This window comes from Zeus faber, assembly GCF_960531495.2.
Source record: "Zeus faber genome assembly, chromosome: 10".
Taxonomy (NCBI): Eukaryota; Metazoa; Chordata; class Actinopteri; order Zeiformes; family Zeidae; genus Zeus; species Zeus faber.
In genome coordinates, this window is record NC_137199.1 from 23,251,739 (window position 1) to 23,271,557 (window position 19,819).

General features: G+C 43.7%; 2 protein-coding genes across 2 annotated transcripts in view; both read right to left on the bottom strand.

Moving 5' to 3' along the window:
• p2ry10 (P2Y receptor family member 10) overlaps positions 1–7,364 on the bottom strand; it is a 13,892-nt gene extending 6,528 nt beyond the window's left edge. The window contains exon 1 of the mRNA XM_080008355.1: positions 7,242–7,364. The gene's annotated coding sequence lies outside the window, so the exon portion shown is untranslated. The remainder of the gene's footprint in view (positions 1–7,241) is intronic.
• A 2,183-nt stretch (positions 7,365–9,547) lies between these two features.
• Positions 9,548–14,216, bottom strand: lpar4 (lysophosphatidic acid receptor 4). The gene is made up of 3 exons (XM_080008344.1): positions 14,034–14,216; positions 10,842–11,690; positions 9,548–10,712 (listed from the first exon to the last, which is right to left on the bottom strand). Exons 2-3 carry the CDS (start codon positions 11,415–11,417, stop codon positions 10,206–10,208), a joined length of 1,083 nt encoding a protein of 360 aa, XP_079864470.1. The 5' UTR covers positions 11,418–11,690; positions 14,034–14,216; the 3' UTR covers positions 9,548–10,205.
• Positions 14,217–19,819: the final 5,603 nt, after the last annotated feature.

Here is a 19,819-nt window from a genome sequence, read left to right on the forward strand (position 1 = left end):
AAAGATGGATGAACTTCGAGCGAGGATATAATTCCAACGAGACACGAGGAACTGTTGCGTCCTCTGTCTGACGGAAACATGGTTGAACCCACTGGTGCGGGATGAAGGCATCCGTCCCAGCCGAGTCCTTCTCCGTGTTCCGCGTCAACAGATCGGGGAGTCAGGGAAATCCAAAGGTGGAGGCGTCTGCCTAATGGGAAACAACCACTGGTGTAACCCTAACAACACCAAGTTTCTCTCCCGCTCCTGCTCGCTGAACATGGAACACCTGACCATCGTATGCCGTCCATTTTATCTCCTCCAGGAATTCAGCACGGTCATCATTACAGCTGTTTATATCCCACCGCAAGCAGATACTGACACAGCACTGTCGGACCTGTATGATGTGTTGTGCCGATTTCAAAACAAACATCCCGACGGGGCTGTGGTGGTGACTGGAGACTTTAACAGGGCCAACCTTTAAAGTTTAAAGTTCTGCCTAATTTCCACCAACACATCACGTGTACCAACAGGGGAGATAGAACTTTGGACCATTGCTACACACCTTACAAGAACGGATACAAGACCGTCTCGCTCCCTGCTTTCGGGAAATCTGACCACGCCACGATCTCCACGACCACGTGGACGCCTCCCTAGCCAACGAACTGAACTCCTTTTATGCGCGGTTTGAGTCTGGCAACAACATGGCTAGCTTGCCAGCTAATTGGAGTTACACCGCTGGAGATGAGCTCTGATGCGGATGAACACCAGGAAATCTGCGGGCCCAGACGGCACATCTGGGCGAGTACTGAAAACCTGTGCTAACCAGCTAGCTCCGGTGTTCACTACAATATTCAAAATCTCCCTGGCTGAATCAGTGGTCCTGCTTCAAGAGGTCCACCGTCATTCCTGTCCTGAAGATCGCCTCTCCTGCCTGCCTGAATGACTACCGTCCGGTGGCCCTTACCTCGGTGGTCATGAAGTGTTTTGAGAGGCTGATTAAGGATTATATCTGCGCCTCCCTCCCCCGCAGCTTGGACCTGTTGCAGTTTGCGTACCGGCAGAACAGATCCACGGATGGTCTCCCAGGTATTGCACACCACGCTCACGCACCTGGATGGCCGGAAGGGGGCCTATGTGAGAATGCTGTTCATCCATTACAGTTCAGATTTCAACACCATAGTCCCCACCAGACTGGCTGTCAAGCTGAAGGAGTTCCGACTGAATACTCCACTGTGTGCCTGGATCCTGGACTTCCTCACAGCCCGGCGGTGGTTGGGGAAGCACATGTCCAGCTCCCTCACCCTGAATACAGGATCCCCCCAGGGTTGCGTCGTCAGCCCCCTACTGTACTCCCTGTACACACATGACTGTGTGGCCAGGTCCAGCTCCAACACCATCATCAAGTTTGCTGACGACACCGTTGTCGTGGGCCTGATCACCTACTGCGATGAGGAGGCCTACCGCGAGGAGGTGGCTGACCTGTCACTCTGGTGCCAGGACAATAGCCTACACCTGAACGTCAGCAAAACTAAGGAGCTGATTGTGGACTTTAGGCGAGGATTACAATCAAGGGCGCACACGCCCTTGGTGATTAATGGGACTTCTGTAGACAGGGTGAGAAGCTTCAAGTACCTGGGAGTCCACATCACAGAGGACTTAACATGGACTTTACAAACAGACACTCTGGTGAGAAAGGCGAGGCAGCTTTACAACCTCAGGCAGCTGAGGAAATTCCGGGTCTTGGTGAGGATCCTCAAGTCCTTCTACTGTGGAGCTGTGGAGAGCATCCTGACAGGCAACATCACTGCCTGGTTTGGGAACTGTACTGCTCAGAACAGGCGGGCCCTGCAGAGGGTGGTGCGTTCAGCTGAACGTACCACTGGAACTACCCTCCCCTCCCTGCAGGACTTCTACACCAGGAGGTGTAGTAGCAGAGCACGCAGGATCATGAAGGATCCTTATCACCCCAACAACGGACTGTTCCAGCTGCTGCGGTCAGGCAAGCGTCTCCGCAGTCACACAGCGAGAACTGTCAACGCTGACCTCACCAGGGGTCCTCACTAAGCCACACACATAGGCTCCACTACCTTCTGTACTGTATGTAGCATACTGTACCGCATACTGTGTCACTGTTCTGGGTTGTTCGGTGATACCGTATTGCTGCACCGTACTGTTGTACACTGTGCTGTATTATCCCACAAACACTACCTCACTTTATTCACATGCCACTTTAATGCATATATCTGTATATATATAATTTCCTATCTCATATACGTAAGCCTATTCCCTTTTTCTATTCCATTTTATTTTATTTCATTTTATTTTATTTTATTCTATATATTTTTATTTTATTCAATACTTATTCGACTTACTGTATTATGTTTTAGGAATCAGTTAGTTGGTCTAGTAGAAAGAAGTTTTACTAGGACATATTGTGTGTAATCACCGGGTGTGTTGCATTACATTTCACTGCATATATGTATGAAAGTATGTATATGTATGTGATGAATAAACCTCTTGAATCTTGAATCTATTAATTAAGAATTACAAAGAAGACCTGGTTGATAATAAACTAGATATTTTATTCCCCCTCTACAGAGAGGAATTTTCACCTCTCAGTGAGAAAGGGGTAAATTGCACCATTTGAATGTGGAGATTTTCGTCAATGGATGTGCATTTGCATATGTATGGGTTAGGTGTGGGGGCTTCCAGACCTGTTGGGTGACACAATGATCAACCATTAAGTGTAAACAAAGAGATATCCCAAAGCTTAACCTGGGGTCTGCTTAGGCAGTCACTCAAAAAATGTGCACTGCAGCAATAAGAGATAAGTACTGTACCCTTGTGTGAAAGTTGTAGCCTGGGAGGCTTCAATACAAATGATTATAAAAAAAACAAAGTGGGAAGCAATGGGTAAATATATATATATATAATATTATTATTACAATTATTTATATTATATTTGTTGCAATATTTCACAATTATTTTATGCAAAATAAACACCTGTTACACATGGTAATGCACCGTGTTTTCATTCATTTCATTCAAATAAATACACCTACAATACAAAAACACTGATTCATTAATTCTTTGAAACCATTGGTTCTTTAAAATCAGAGACTTATATATTGATTCTATTAGATGTATATGTATGATGTATGATGTGTATGTTCCATTCCAAAATACGTATATTTTTTATTAAACAAACGCAAGGTTATCCCTTATACGCAAGTTGTTTTGCGTTTTGAACCACTGCTCCTCCTGGTGGACAGATAAAGCATTGCAACTTATTTTCCACAAATGCAGCCATGGACATTCCCAGGCACCGGCGCCCCCTCAATTATATCCCCCTCACGTCATTGAGGGGGATATAATTACAGGCAAGATCCGAGCATGGACCAACCAGGGTCCCTGCATGGATAAGCCACGCCCCAATCACGGGTCTGCCTGGGCCCTGTCATGTTCCAGCTGCTCTCTCCAAGTGTCTCCTAATGTAGATCGCTCACCATTTGGCCCATGGTTCATCCATCTAGCTGAGTATGAAAAAGTATCATATGTACAGAACAAAAATTTGTATGACTTTATGGAGTACAATGTCTCCAAAATTGTGAAGACCGCAAAAACCTATATAAGTCATCTTTTCACCATATATACTTAGAACCTTTGTATATGACTACAAGTTATCAATCAATTGACTATATATAGCTATACTTATTTAATTTGTTGCAAATACATTCAACGTATTATGTTGTGTCTGCATGTCCAAATTCTGTTTGATTACTTTGTGGGTATTAGTAAAATACCAGAATGGTGAACAGGGGTTGAAAACTAAGCACAGATGCGTCTTATCAAATGAAGTGCATCTTATGCTTACCGAAAAATAACTCCACCAGGTTAACCAAATAATATTGGCAACCAGAATAAAATCAGAGCAAAACGAAAGGCTCATAGCAAAAATACAGCATTTACTTTTACTACTTAAGTACCTTTAATATCAGGTGCTTTAAGACTTTTACTCAAGAAGTATTCTAATAAGTTGCTTTCACTTTTACCAGAGTAGTTTTTTAGTAAGATATATCTATTTAGATATATCAATCAAGTGTGGCTTTCAGGTTCTTTTTCCACCACTGTGTGTAGTATATTGTTTAATTACCTGGGAGTCCACATCACAGAGGACTTAACATGGACTTTACAAACAGACACTCTGGTGAGAAAGGCGAGGCAGCTTTACAACCTCAGGCAGCTGAGGAAATTCCGGGTCTTGGTGAGGATCCTCAAGTCCTTCTACTGTGGAGCTGTGGAGAGCATCCTGACAGGCAACATCACTGCCTGGTTTGGGAACTGTACTGCTCAGAACAGGCGGGCCCTGCAGAGGGTGGTGCGTTCAGCTGAACGTACCACTGGAACTACCCTCCCCTCCCTGCAGGACTTCTACACCAGGAGGTGTAGTAGCAGAGCACGCAGGATCATGAAGGATCCTTATCACCCCAACAACGGACTGTTCCAGCTGCTGCGGTCAGGCAAGCGTCTCCGCAGTCACACAGCGAGAACTGTCAACGCTGACCTCACCAGGGGTCCTCACTAAGCCACACACATAGGCTCCACTACCTTCTGTACTGTATGTAGCATACTGTACCGCATACTGTGTCACTGTTCTGGGTTGTTCGGTGATACCGTATTGCTGCACCGTACTGTTGTACACTGTGCTGTATTATCCCACAAACACTACCTCACTTTATTCACATGCCACTTTAATGCATATATCTGTATATATATAATTTCCTATCTCATATACGTAAGCCTATTCCCTTTTTCTATTCCATTTTATTTTATTTCATTTTATTTTATTTTATTCTATATATTTTTATTTTATTCAATACTTATTCGACTTACTGTATTATGTTTTAGGAATCAGTTAGTTGGTCTAGTAGAAAGAAGTTTTACTAGGACATATTGTGTGTAATCACCGGGTGTGTTGCATTACATTTCACTGCATATATGTATGAAAGTATGTATATGTATGTGATGAATAAACCTCTTGAATCTTGAATCTATTAATTAAGAATTACAAAGAAGACCTGGTTGATAATAAACTAGATATTTTATTCCCCCTCTACAGAGAGGAATTTTCACCTCTCAGTGAGAAAGGGGTAAATTGCACCATTTGAATGTGGAGATTTTCGTCAATGGATGTGCATTTGCATATGTATGGGTTAGGTGTGGGGGCTTCCAGACCTGTTGGGTGACACAATGATCAACCATTAAGTGTAAACAAAGAGATATCCCAAAGCTTAACCTGGGGTCTGCTTAGGCAGTCACTCAAAAAATGTGCACTGCAGCAATAAGAGATAAGTACTGTACCCTTGTGTGAAAGTTGTAGCCTGGGAGGCTTCAATACAAATGATTATAAAAAAAACAAAGTGGGAAGCAATGGGTAAATATATATATATATAATATTATTATTACAATTATTTATATTATATTTGTTGCAATATTTCACAATTATTTTATGCAAAATAAACACCTGTTACACATGGTAATGCACCGTGTTTTCATTCATTTCATTCAAATAAATACACCTACAATACAAAAACACTGATTCATTAATTCTTTGAAACCATTGGTTCTTTAAAATCAGAGACTTATATATTGATTCTATTAGATGTATATGTATGATGTATGATGTGTATGTTCCATTCCAAAATACGTATATTTTTTATTAAACAAACGCAAGGTTATCCCTTATACGCAAGTTGTTTTGCGTTTTGAACCACTGCTCCTCCTGGTGGACAGATAAAGCATTGCAACTTATTTTCCACAAATGCAGCCATGGACATTCCCAGGCACCGGCGCCCCCTCAATTATATCCCCCTCACGTCATTGAGGGGGATATAATTACAGGCAAGATCCGAGCATGGACCAACCAGGGTCCCTGCATGGATAAGCCACGCCCCAATCACGGGTCTGCCTGGGCCCTGTCATGTTCCAGCTGCTCTCTCCAAGTGTCTCCTAATGTAGATCGCTCACCATTTGGCCCATGGTTCATCCATCTAGCTGAGTATGAAAAAGTATCATATGTACAGAACAAAAATTTGTATGACTTTATGGAGTACAATGTCTCCAAAATTGTGAAGACCGCAAAAACCTATATAAGTCATCTTTTCACCATATATACTTAGAACCTTTGTATATGACTACAAGTTATCAATCAATTGACTATATATAGCTATACTTATTTAATTTGTTGCAAATACATTCAACGTATTATGTTGTGTCTGCATGTCCAAATTCTGTTTGATTACTTTGTGGGTATTAGTAAAATACCAGAATGGTGAACAGGGGTTGAAAACTAAGCACAGATGCGTCTTATCAAATGAAGTGCATCTTATGCTTACCGAAAAATAACTCCACCAGGTTAACCAAATAATATTGGCAACCAGAATAAAATCAGAGCAAAACGAAAGGCTCATAGCAAAAATACAGCATTTACTTTTACTACTTAAGTACCTTTAATATCAGGTGCTTTAAGACTTTTACTCAAGAAGTATTCTAATAAGTTGCTTTCACTTTTACCAGAGTAGTTTTTTAGTAAGATATATCTATTTAGATATATCAATCAAGTGTGGCTTTCAGGTTCTTTTTCCACCACTGTGTGTAGTATATTGTTTAATTACCAGCCCTTGAAGCCATGTTAGACTGGACCATCACTTGCTGAAACAAAGCCTGCGGGTTATTAATCAGAGACCCCTCAACCCCACCAACAGGAAATGTCTGGGAAAAGGAGAGAGCAATATTTTCTGGTTATCAAGTGAACCGTTTCTCTCTTCCTCTCAGGCTTCGCGACGCGACCAACACCCTTCCTCTGCAGCTGGGACTCAGAGGAGGCAAAGCAAAAGTGACTACACCTTTATAACGAACGCTTGCCCTTAAGCCTTACAACGGATAATTTTAAAAAAGTGTTATTTTATCTCATCTTGTGCAAAATTACTCAGGCCTAAGCACATTTGGAGATGGGGGGGTTGAATTAAGTGTCAAAAGGGGCACAATTTAAGAGTATGCGCCCATAGGCAGCAAAGATTTATGCATGAAGATGTTAACGTGATAAGGGTTTACAATGCATAGTTCACCCTTGAATCACCATGAGTGTTGCATGTTTTTCTAAAGGACTCTGAGTCAAAAACAGCAATGCAGCAGGAATACGGAACTGTCGTATAACACACCCAGACAGTATCTACAATTTGAACAATCGGTTGGACTACCTTGTGATTTCTGCAATCCTCTCCTTTGCAGCACAGCAGTGGGTGTAACAGAAAGGTCACACGTCGGCTTGACCATCATCAACGAGCGCACGCTGCCCGCCACTTGCCAGTTTCACACTCCTCTGCAAACAGAATGTTTAGTGGTGCTGCTGCACCGAGTACGACACAAACTCAACCAGGAGGAAGCAAAAACCTACTCACCCGTGCACAGTGCAAGTGGAACACGTTAGAAGCGTTCCACCAACGACGTGGGAAGTGTTTTTGCGCGTGGGTGGATTTGGCTGCATCTGGTGTGGGTTGCTCGTGGTCCTTACGTCTCTGCCGGTTGAGGAAGGGAAGTGCTTTTACATGCCACCAGTGCTGCCCCTTCAGACGCTGCTCCGCCATCAGTTACATCACAAAATGCAGAGCAGGGGAACAAAGCGGCACAGGCAGACAGTAGACACACCATATATGTAGGTGGACGAAAAATCGGTCAGTCAGTCAGTGAAGGACATGAAAATTCAGAGCTTGAAATGGGTCAGCCACGGAGTAGGTCTTGCAGTTACAATGACAATATTATTTCTCTGGCTCTGTGTGTGTTAGTTACACCAATTTCAATTTACGTTTCAATAACGTTTAGCCTCAACTCCAGGTTGTGTAATGCTGTTGACAAATGTCCGTATATTGTGTGTACCATTACAATACACAGTGATAAATAGATGTATGTTGGCTATGTGATTCCTAAAGCAGTAGAAGTTCTCTAATAGTTTGAAAACATCACACTTTAACCGCCACTTCAATTCTATCTCACACTCCGGGCTAAAATAAGGTGTTGGTGTAGGAGGATACAAGAATCATATGACAAGAGCCATATCAGCCACGTCAGATATTAAAGACCAAGCTGACTTGACTTTCCGGATGGAAAATATGGATTATTTGTCATCTGTTATTTTGTAATTATCCCAAATTAATGGTCTAATCTATATTGCTCAAAAAAGCAATGGATCAGTACTCAGTTTTGGGAGATCATTTCAATTTAGCTCTTGGAATCAGTATAAGCAGTGAGAAAGTGGTATTGTTCCAATCTCAATAATTACACACGATCCTCAATTTACCACCAGGGATCAATAAAGTGTTATCTGACACCTGCTTCTCGGTATAGAGAAGCATATATGGGGAATTCATAAGGATGTTACTATAGTTTGTTTCCCTATTCCCTGCATGGACCAAGCAGAAACTTTACTGCATCCAGCTCTGCAGGATGTGGTGCAGTACAACGCACACTTCACTACATGGACACTAGAGGGCACTATAGGGTGGTCAAAAGCAAACACTTGACCATTCACACTTCAGAGAAAAACATGCAAGTGCCCAAATCTACTCTTGGCAGGCAAAACTCTGCTTCAACCTGAAACACTTCCTTTCAAAGTAAAGGCCCTGTCCACACATATATGGTGATACGTCTCTTTCTTCCAACCATTACTTCATCCTCTCCACCTTTCTATCCTGTTACCTGTTTTCCTCCTTGCTATAGCGTGGGACTCCTCACTCCTCTCTCCATCTTTATCTGTCCTCCCCTCTCCTCATGCAACTGAAGCTGTTCACACAAGGACCAAATGATTCATATTGGGGAGGTTGACATTATATTCACGAGGGCCCTTAAAAAGTGGTTTAATTACACTTCCCTATACCCAGGATCTGTGCACTCTGTCTCCATGAGGGGGTTAAACAACCTGCACCGACAAGAGATCTTGCTCCATCGCTAAGGCATGATGGGTCCCATCATCCCAGCATAATTCAGCTGATAGATACCGGAAAATGTGCGGGAAAAATGAGGGCCAACCCCCCCCCCCCCCAAAAAAAAAACGAACCGACACACCTGGGTCCCTCTGCATTTGCTGACTAATGCCACAACTGTTTGCACACAAGTGTGTATGTTTGTGTGCGTATGACAAACAGTGTCTGTCCAGATACTTTGGAGCGTGTGTACATTTTTGTGTTGAAGAGACCTAAAGCAGATACTGTGTGTGGTCTAAACCCAGATTAAGACAGAGAGAACTCTTTCAGCGGCAAACAATGGAGCATTGCTTCAGTCATAATAAGTATTTGGCCTGTGAGCCAAACAGCAGCACACTGGCCAAGGTCTTTGGCTGGATCACAACTGGCCTCCAGTTCCAAGAACATGTTCAGATTAGGTGCTCGGTGAAAACAAACTACATCAACTCTCTCAATAATTCAAATACACATTTTGTCATCAACGGCCTATCTATGTTTAAAGTAGCATTGTCAAAATGGAAAAAAAGACTGCACGAATAAAGCCAAGGTAACAGCTCAGTTAAGATATTTAATGGCTTCAAGCTTCAATGTGAAACACACTCAATTCAGCAGGTCGTGATGTTGCTGTGGTACACTGTCACCCGACTAAAGTGTGTCCTAACAATTATCTAATATATATATATATATATATATACGACAGCAGCTTGAACAGTAGAGTAAAAACGTAGGCTTACAGATTCGAGGATCAATAAGGACAGAAAAATCACCGTGCGATCCAGTGCATCCGTTTGTGTCTGTGTTTGTTTGTTAGTGTGTGCAACGCGTGTGTATGTGCATCTTAAGCCTAAGTACTATTGTGATTGGGTTTGCTTGAGTGGCACCACAGTCCTCCCTGGTCACAAGGCCCTTGTTGTGGTCTTGTTAGACCTCTGGTCCCTTCGTGGTCTCTGGTAAACACACATCCATTTACAAAACATTCCTCTGCTCTCCAGCGTTGGGTAATCCGTAAAGCCCAGGCCATACCTCAAGACTTACCTAAGGAATTAACTAATCTGCTGAGTTATGTGTTTGTCACTCTCAGCAACAAACTACTGATTGCCTTGATTCTCAAGTCAATTACAGATGCAAACTCTCAGGATCCATGTCCTTCAAACTTAAGTCTTTCCTGTTTTCTTTCCTCCAATTGGTTCCGTCTCCATTTTTGAGTTAGAACTGAGTCTCCGAAAGCCCCGTCTCCTTGCCGTTGCTGGCCGGCGGTGTGTGTGTGTCTCTGGAGAGTGTGTTGGCAGTGTCCTGGGTCTCTGTGTCGCTGCTGGGATGCGTGTCACTGCGGGGGATGCTCCCGCGCCTGGGTCCCACCCCTTTTCCTCCCGTGGTTAAGCTCTTCTGAAAGCTCTCAGAAGTAAAGTAGTAAACAACGGGATCCAGGCAACAGTTGAGGCTGGCTAGGCACAGGGTGATGGGGTAGAGAGTCCGAGCGAAGCGCTCTATCGCACAGCTAACCAGCGCCTGGGTTCGCACCAGGGCGTAGAGGAAAAGAATAGAGTTATAAGGGACAAAGCAGATGATGAAAATTCCTAGATGGACTATGATCATCCGTAGGACACGCTTCTTGCTCTCACAGCTGTGACCAATCACCGGGCGACGCAGTGTCCGCAGAACCAACGAGGAACAGACCAGGTTGGCCAGCAGAGGGAGCAGGAAGCCCACGACCTGGCAAAAGAATAACAACACAGAAGGGTTTTAGGGTTGATGTCAAAGTTGATATTGTGTATTTGTGAGCAGTTATCACATTGATAGTTATCACAAATGCCTTCCCTTCCCCTGCCCGGTCTGGCTCACCTCAATGAAGATAGTGATTTTGGACAGGTAGGTCTTCCACGTGCTCTTGGAGAAACCCTCGAAGCAGGCCGTGGAACGGTTCGCCCTGTTGATGGTGGAGAAGAAGGTGACTGAGATCCCTCCTCCCACGATGCTCAGCCACACGGCGGCACAGATCAGCACCGCGTTTCTACGGGTGCGGATGGATTGGCAGCGAAAGGGGTAGACGATGGCCAGGAAGCGGTCCACGCTGATGCAGGTGAGGAAGAGCATGCTGCCGTAGATGTTGGTGATGAAGGCCGTTCCCGACACCTTGCACAGTCCGTCTCCAAAAGGCCAGTGGCGGTTCACGTTGTAGTACACCTTGAAGGGCAGCGTGAAGACAAACACTAGATCGGACAACGCTAGATTGGTCATAAACATGGTGGTCTCGTTGCGCAACTTCATCCGGAAGCAGAAGACAAAGAGAGCGGCGCAGTTGGTGATGAGGCCCAGAGCGAAGACGACGCTGTAGACCACCGAGTACAGGTTGTACTTGAAGGTATCGTCTATGCCGCAGTCCTCCATGCCGGTCTCGTTGAGCACGAGGCTGGCCATGACGCGAGCTCGGGCGGAGGGGAGGGCCTCCTCGGACGAAGGGTACAGCGAAGCCCGCGAGGGAATGGTTCGAGCCGGATATCTGGGGCTGAAAGGGGGTGTCAGCGAGGGGTCATTCAGTCAAGCCTCCTCCTGGCCATCGTGGACGCTCACACACACACACACACACACACAGACACACACAGACACACACACACAGGCACACACACACACAGGCACACAAACGCCTCGAGATGCACTCCGGATGCAGGATGATAAGGGTTTTCGAATCTCCTGTGGAGAGAGAGGAAAAAGCACAAGGTCACTTCCTCACAATAAAACCGAAGAAAGGTCTGAGAAGCAAACAGGTCTGGTATGTCAAAGCAAACAGGGGATGCGGTACAGACACGCAGGACAGCGCATATCCGAGTGTTTTTTTAAAAGGTGTTAATTGTGTTGAAGGTGAACAACAAGTTGGATTGTTCATAAAAGGTTCATCAAGGCAAAACGACATTTGATCCTGTTAAACCGTATTATGTGCTGCTGTAAAAACTATACTCAATTATATTACATTAATAACTGTCATCGTCATATATTTTTAGTGGGATTTTTATATTTCTGGCATACTTCACTAGCCATGGACATATTTTCAACAGGTACATAATCAACTGAACACACTTATACGCCACAAACAAATATTCTCATATTTATGAGATTGTTCTGTCCTAGTTAAAGATCCTGTCTTGGGAGAAAAAACACAGCACAAGATAAAGATCGTTTTCAACTTAACAACTGTCTTGTCTGTAGTTCGAAAGGCTGGAAGTATGTGGCCGCTTTTTGTTCAGAGACCGTAAGGGCACGGACACCAATTCAACCTTCAACTTTTAGATTTTGCTCTCAACTCTGCAATGTGTGAACAATACATCGACCGCCATTGTTTCCCGTGCGGCGCTCCCCATCCAGACCCGTGGCGTGGGGCTCGGGGGGCTTGACAAGAGCGCTCGAAACCCGCTTCTTCTCACCGGACAGCGACACCGACAGCACGAGTCGCTTTTACCCGGAGGCCGAGGTTCTGCGCTGAGCCACGGAGCTCCAATAGGCCCGAGTCACGGACGGAATTCGCAACCCCCCCCCCGACTCACCCAAACACTAGAAGCGGGGTTTGTTTCGGTGGAGACAGAGTGTGACTGTGTTTATCATCTTTCTTTCAGCGGGCTGTGCAAACACACCCACCGGGCGTTACGCAACAGCGGAGCCGCGGCGGCCGTGACCGGTGTCTGGCAAAGTTTGTATTATCTCGAGTGTTCCCGGATAAGTTTGGCTTTATCTGTGTCTCCGCCGCGCGCACGCACACACACACGCGCACGCACGCACGCACACGCACGCACGCACGCACGCACAGCGTGAGCAGGTCCATCAGCCTCTTCCTGTGCCGCATTGTGACCTCTTTACTGCGTTTCACACGCCTGCCTGAACGCCTCCGCGGGCAGCTCCGACACCCTTCGCTCTACCCCCCACTGTCACGCACACGCACACACACACACACACACACACACACACACACACACACACACACACACACACACACACACACACACACACACACACTGGGGCACAGCCTCCCTCCCTCGCATTGAACCGATGTTTCTGGTGTTGAACCCGGGCTGCAGAACATTGAACTCGGATGCTCGGCATTTTGTGTCCGACTTATGTAAACAAGAAGACGTCCAGAGAACCAAAAGCACTGAGTGCTGCGCTTGAACCTGTGTGTGTGTGTGCGTGCGTGTGTGTGCGTGTGCGTGCGTGTGTGTGTTTGTGTGTGCGTGCGTGTGCGTGTGACAGCTGCAGAAGTAACAGGGTTTCCCTCGCGCCGATCCTGCAGGCCCACGGGCCTCCGAGTGGAAGTCTGCTCCACACAGATCGGGTTCAGGCTCAGATCACATCCAGCTGTTCCCTTCTCTCACACACACACACACACACACACACACACACACACACACACACACACACACACACACACCCCCACACACACACACACACACACACCCCCCCAGACACACAGACGGAGACACATGAAGGTGGGGGATAAACACGCATAAAGCATGTCATGTTGGATTACAACAGCTGCTTTTAAAGACGTTTACACTCGACGGAAGGGGGAACACCAAAAAAAACCCAAGTGAAATCACGGTTGTTGTTATTGTTTTTAACTTTCATAAGGTGTAAATAGTGTAATAGTGTGTACATTTTTTTTAGTCCGTTGATTTCACAATAAATACAATAAATAAGGTTTTATGCATTTGTTGTATTCAAAATATTTTAGTAGGGTCAATATGCTACCAAAACGGTGTAATTCATTATTTCAGATGGTTTGACTTTTATGTGGAAATATTAAATGGAAAAGCTTTAAGCTGCAATGTTAAATAAAGTTTAAGTAGCTTTTTTTATTATGACACTGTTATGTCTATTGGGTAAAAGTAGTGAAGACATGATAGATCTGTTAGAGCCTGTTGTAAACCACGAAGGTCCAATGTATGTCTTCCAATGAAAAAAAACGCATTTAGCACACAATGACATCAATCCACAAACACTTCAAGCAGCTTTTATCTGTTAAATATCCTGGATTTGACGGTTTACCTTGTGTCAGGCTGGCAGCGGTGCAGCTGTCATGAGAACAAACTGCAACTCCAATATCTGGCGCTCAACTTTAGGCAAAAATAAAGAAATAATGATAGTAATATTATTATTATTATAATAATAATATGCGTCCCAGTGATATTCCAGTTGTAGTTTTTGGTTCAGTTTTCCGCATCCGAGAGAAGAAAAATGTGAACCAGCGAAAGTAAGATTTCACCGTCCACCAATTTGACTGGACGCCTCGACTTTCCAGTGGAAATGGGAGCATCCACTGCGGAGCCGCTCTGCCCAGTTTGGTGCTTAATGGTGGAGTGCGCGCGCGCGCGCGCGCGTGTGTGTGAGTGTGTGCGTGTGTGAGTGTGTGTGTGTGTGTGTGTGTGTGTGTGCGTGTGCGTGCGTGTCCTGCGTGTGCGTGTCCTGCGTGTGCGTGTCCTGCGTGCCCAAAGGAAACGAAACAATAGCCCCTCGGTGTACTAGGGGGGAGCGAGGGGGGGCTGCAGAGGGAGGGGGCTGCATGGTATCATCACTAATAATAATAATACTACTAATACTACCACTAATAATTATAGTCATAATAATAAATAAACATAATAACATAATAATAATAATAGTAATAATAGTAATAACAATATTACAATAATTATAATAATAATAATAATAATAATTACAATACTGATGATGATGATGATGATAATAATAATAATAATAACTATAATAGTAATTATAATAATGAGGATAATAATAATAATAAAAATAAATAAATAATAATAATTATAATAATAATGATGATTAGGATGGTGATGATGACGATGACGATAATAATAATAATTTAAAAAAAATAAAAATAAAGATAATAATAATAATAATGAAAAGAATCGCCTTTTAAACAACCCAAGGACACAAAAGTACTTTATCTCCGTTAATGATGATTGATATATAAACAAACTTATATCTACAATCAATAAATGTATCTTCCCTTTGTTTCCCATTCATTGCTGGCCGTTACACAACATAAATCACTTCTACATTAAATAAAAGTCTTATTTGCATCGACCTGCAACTCATCTCTGCACTTGGATGATCCTGGAATCCACGTCCAGTCAGAAGAACTGGCCGTCGTGGTCAAATCAGCCGCTCCTAAAATTAGCGTGCACGCCTAATCTCACGTTTATGGTAAATGCTGTTGAACATACTTCAACTTGGAAATTCTGCATTGTGACTCCTCCAGGCAACAAGTATGACATCACATTTGATCATATTACATCACATTAGAGGAATGCAAAAAAAAAATAACCCCAGTAAAGTGCAGTGCAGTGTAATGTACATAAGTATAATATATAAATAGAACAAACAAGTGAGAGTTCACACTAACATTCAACTAACTAACTAACTAGCTAACTAACTAACTAACTAACTAACTAACCAACTAACTAACTAACTAACTAACTAACTAACTGACTAACTAACTAACTAACACTATGGACAGTAGTATAAATATGAACTATATTGCACTGAACTAACTGCACTATAGACACCACCAGTATAGACAGTGGTATAAGTGTGGTATAAATAACGAATAATAAAAATATGTCTACTGTGTGAGTCTCTGGCAGGAGTTATGAAGAAAGTGTTTTTGATCGCATTAAAAGCCATTTCCGGGCACAAATGGGGACTTTTACCTTGAAGGCTCAGGCAAAATAACAGTGGAAATGCTCGTCGAGTGTGCGGACACATTTCTACTGCAGCAGAAATATTATCTCGTTCCAAATGATGGACGGTGTCTCCAGGAGTCATCAAATTGACCCTAATACGCAACAAAAATATGTAGTCGACGGTATGAATAAACAAATACGTAAAGGCACGGAAAAGTTTTGGGGGATTTTGAAATGAATTTGCTTCTTTATTTTTTTATTTTTTTTTCTGAAAATCTGGTCATTATGATCCAAATTAAAGAACAAAGCCGTTTTTCTATTACTTTTAAATGCTTTATAAGGAATTTCAAATACAAAAATAATTCACACCGTGCGTGTATAATCTAATTAACCCCATAATGCCTGTATTCCTTTTTTGCGTTTTTTTTTATAATGACCTCTATTTTGACGCATTTACCATAAAGGTGAGAATACGCGTGCACTCCAATTTGAGGGACGGCTGATATGACCGCGGAGATGAGAGTGACGCCTAGTTTGACACAGCAACAATGTGCGTGCACGATTTCCTATTTAACACTGTTTTATACAGAGGTTGAACTGGTTTACTTTATTTTATCACTTTCCTCCGGGGATGAATAAAGTCTATCTATAAAACATGAAAATTTGTATTTTAGTCATGTATCCATGCGTCATATTCAGAAATAAAACAGATATAGGATCTTAAGGGCCACATTTATTTAAGAGATTTTAAAGTAGGATCTACTATAAATGAACACAGAAGGGGACTATGTACTACATAGAATTATTATAGTTTACTATAATATATGAAGCAATACATATCCAGATATATAGTGATTCAGGATTATTATAGCTGAGCAAAAGAGCTGAGAATAGACACTAACAACAGGACAATATAATAATAATACAATTCATTTGGGAGTATTTCATAATGGGTAAATATAGTGCGGTGATTAGAAAAGCTAAAACAGTAGAGCTCTATTTTTGCTGATCAAAGCCCAGTCACCCCATTGTTATAATACAATCAAGATATCTTACATTCAGAAAAGTGCTATTTATAGTCAGATGACAGGGCGGTGCTGGACAGGTTCCCATTGTGTTTAGGCTGGCATGGGGGGGCAATATCTGTGTGTGTGTGTGTGTGTGTGTGTGTGTGTGTGTGTGTGTGGGCGTGCGCGCGCGTGCACGTGTCTGTGTGTGAGTGGGTGTGTGTGTTTGGGAGGACTTGACAGAGGGGAAGTGGCCTTTGGAGGTAGAGTCTGATGGGCTGACTACTCCACAATAGCAGCAGAGGACAGGACATCCTGCTTACTGCATAAGCTGAACACACAGACTTACACGCACACACACACACACACACACACAACCATGTGTGTGTGTGTGTGTGTGTGTGTGTGTGTGTGTGTGTGTGTGTGTGTGTGTGTGTGTGTGTGTGTGTGTGTGTTAGGGTGGGTTTAAAAGGCTTTAGGGGACATGCCTTCGTGACGACATTACACACATTATTTTCTATACACAATCAATATAATTTCTTTCTTTTTTATTTGACTGTTTAAGTTGTGGTTTATTTCACAATTTGAAATATCATTAAATCCTTGTACTTTACTATAATAATTAAAGCAACAAAGCTCCAGATTGATATAAGGCTTTTATAGCCGAGAGCAATTAATCAAAATAAATGTATAATAGTACCATTACAAGTTAAAATATAGTCTACCACAGGGAATTATGGTAATAATATCATTCATTTGGGAGAATTTCATCATGGATAAATATAGTGCAGTGATTAGAAAATTGAAAACAGTTTTATTTTGACTGATCAAAACCTTGTACCTCTTACTTATTCACAACATTTGTGAAGGGTGCAAGGGCAGTATAAATGAGTCAGTATTTGCACAATGTGAAAAAAAAACAAAAAAACCCTGTGACAATATGAGCCAGATGGTCCAAAAAATGAATCACGTTCATCATCAATTTCACAAACGTTTCCTTTGTGACTAAAAATCTGATCACAGACGCTTTGTATCAACCATAGCTGCACCCAGTTACCCTGGTAATATGTCCTCAAAAGCAAAACAGAAATGAATTAAAATAACTGCACACACAGTTTATTACAATAATAATAATAATAATAATAATAATAATAATAATAATAATTATTATTATTATTATTATTATTATTATTATTATTGCAATAGGCAAGTCTCCCCCCCCCCCCTCTCTCTCCCACACACACTGATTGGTAATGGTAACGAAGCTGCACTGGCCTGGCCATGGCTTTGTGAGTCACACCACCCAGAACAAAGACCCCATTACTGAGCCCCATCTCCAGCCCCCCCCCCCCCCCCACCCCTACCCCACCGCCTGTCTCCAGCTCTCCTTTTTAGACTTCTGTAACCCGTTCTCCTTTTAATGCCTTGACGGGTGCGTCCCCCACCCGCAGACCACCCCCTGCCCCAAACCCCACCGCCCATCTCCATCTCCCCTTTTTTCGATTTCTATAACCCGCTCTCCTTTTAATGCCTTGATGGGTCTGTTTCCTTTGCCTTCCTCCCCTTCTCCCTCCATCCATCCCCTCATTCACTCACTCCCGCAGGGTTTACCAGCGGCCCACCATGTCATACATACTTCTGCCCTGACAACACAGCGAGACAAAGGCGACGCAACGTAGGAGCCCTGGCTTTACAGGCTTTATGGACTGACATTAACACGGTCCAAGTGGGCCAGCTTATGCCCATGTCTCTCTCCCCGTCCTTCTCCTGCTCCCTCCCGCTCCCCCCTCCCCCCCCCGCCTCCCCTGCAGCTCCGCGCCGACCTTAGCCCCATGAATCAACATCCAGAGACGAGCTGATGATTGCACACAGTCTCGTTGATACTGCGCTGGAACCTTGATCAAGGCCCAGAGGGGACAAACAGGCCACGATCACACGGAAACACTTAAAGCACTCCACGTTCACGTTTAATCCGAAATAAAACCTTAGACCAGGCCTCGGTAGGACGTGTGTCAGGTTTCATGTGCCGTGGGAAAGATTGATTAATCTTAATTTAGAATTCATATAATTTTTCCAGCATTTAGTCCTTGATTCTTTTGTTTGTTTTCTTTTTAAATTCTTGCGTGGGTCAGGCAGCCAACCGGTGTCATAAACACGTGCACTATTGTCCAGTGTACTTTAGCATGTGCATGAAAGGAAACAATGGCTTCTCGGACATACGTCATCATAGATGTGCCGCTTCCCTTCGGCAACCTATTGGTTGAGGACGACGCTGCATAAAAAACCTTAACCTTGCACTCACAATGCATTGTGGGATACCTATGCCTATGCCAGATACCTATGTAAGTCATCTTGCAACCTTTTCACACCCTCCATACTACTTAACATAGTATTTGAGCCTACTAAACGTTCATTTACTTAGTGCCATTTCAGACACAGCAAGCGTGTTCAACCCAGTGAAGGTGGTAGTCAGGGCGTCTGTGGCAGCGGGGTGTCGGTGTGGGTCCGTCTGGAGTGGCTGTAGTGGCAATCAGCAGCTGGTTATCAGCTACGTCTAAATGTCTCTTCTCTGTTGCGCTGAGGCTGATGGCTCACTCACAAAACTCAGGAGCCACTAAATCTTCATTTAAATCGGTCGTCCGTCCCATTTTGAACCGTGTTCATCGAAATAATCCTTGTCCACCGCCGTGTGAGCGCGCTGCTGTGGCCGCCTCCAAACTTGCACAGTGTCATTCTAGTGACCAGGGCTTTTCCCTGACCTTCACATCACAGGTCTGAGGTCTGAATCCTAGAGGTGGAAGCAGAGAAGTTGTAATGTGGAATGGACATCTTTTTACTTTCACTCTGCGTACTGTTTTCTCAGGGTATTTAGACTTCGGTGTAAAGTGTATGGCAACGGGGGTTTTTTCCCCCTCTGGGGATGCCCCCACCAGTGCTCTCTGGCTGGTCTGAGCTGGGATGTTTATCCCAAAGCACAGAGAGGAGCAGCATGAGCAGCCATGGGTGGGGGTTGGGGGGGTGGCTGGGCTACAGACAGACCACAGACAGGCTGCCGATCAGGCTGGCTGCCCCTCTGTGACATTGTCCACCTCAAATGGTTACACCACACCGCCACTGTCCATGATTT

Excerpts from the sequence above, each read along its gene's own strand:
- lpar4 (XM_080008344.1), bottom strand. The coding sequence starts at position 11,417 with ATGGCCAGCCTCGTGCTCAACGAGACCGGCATGGAGGACTGCGGCATA. Across the intron at positions 10,713-10,841 it reads AAATCACTATCTTCATTGAG|GTCGTGGGCTTCCTGCTCCC; the intron begins GTGAGCCAGACC and ends TTCTTTTGCCAG.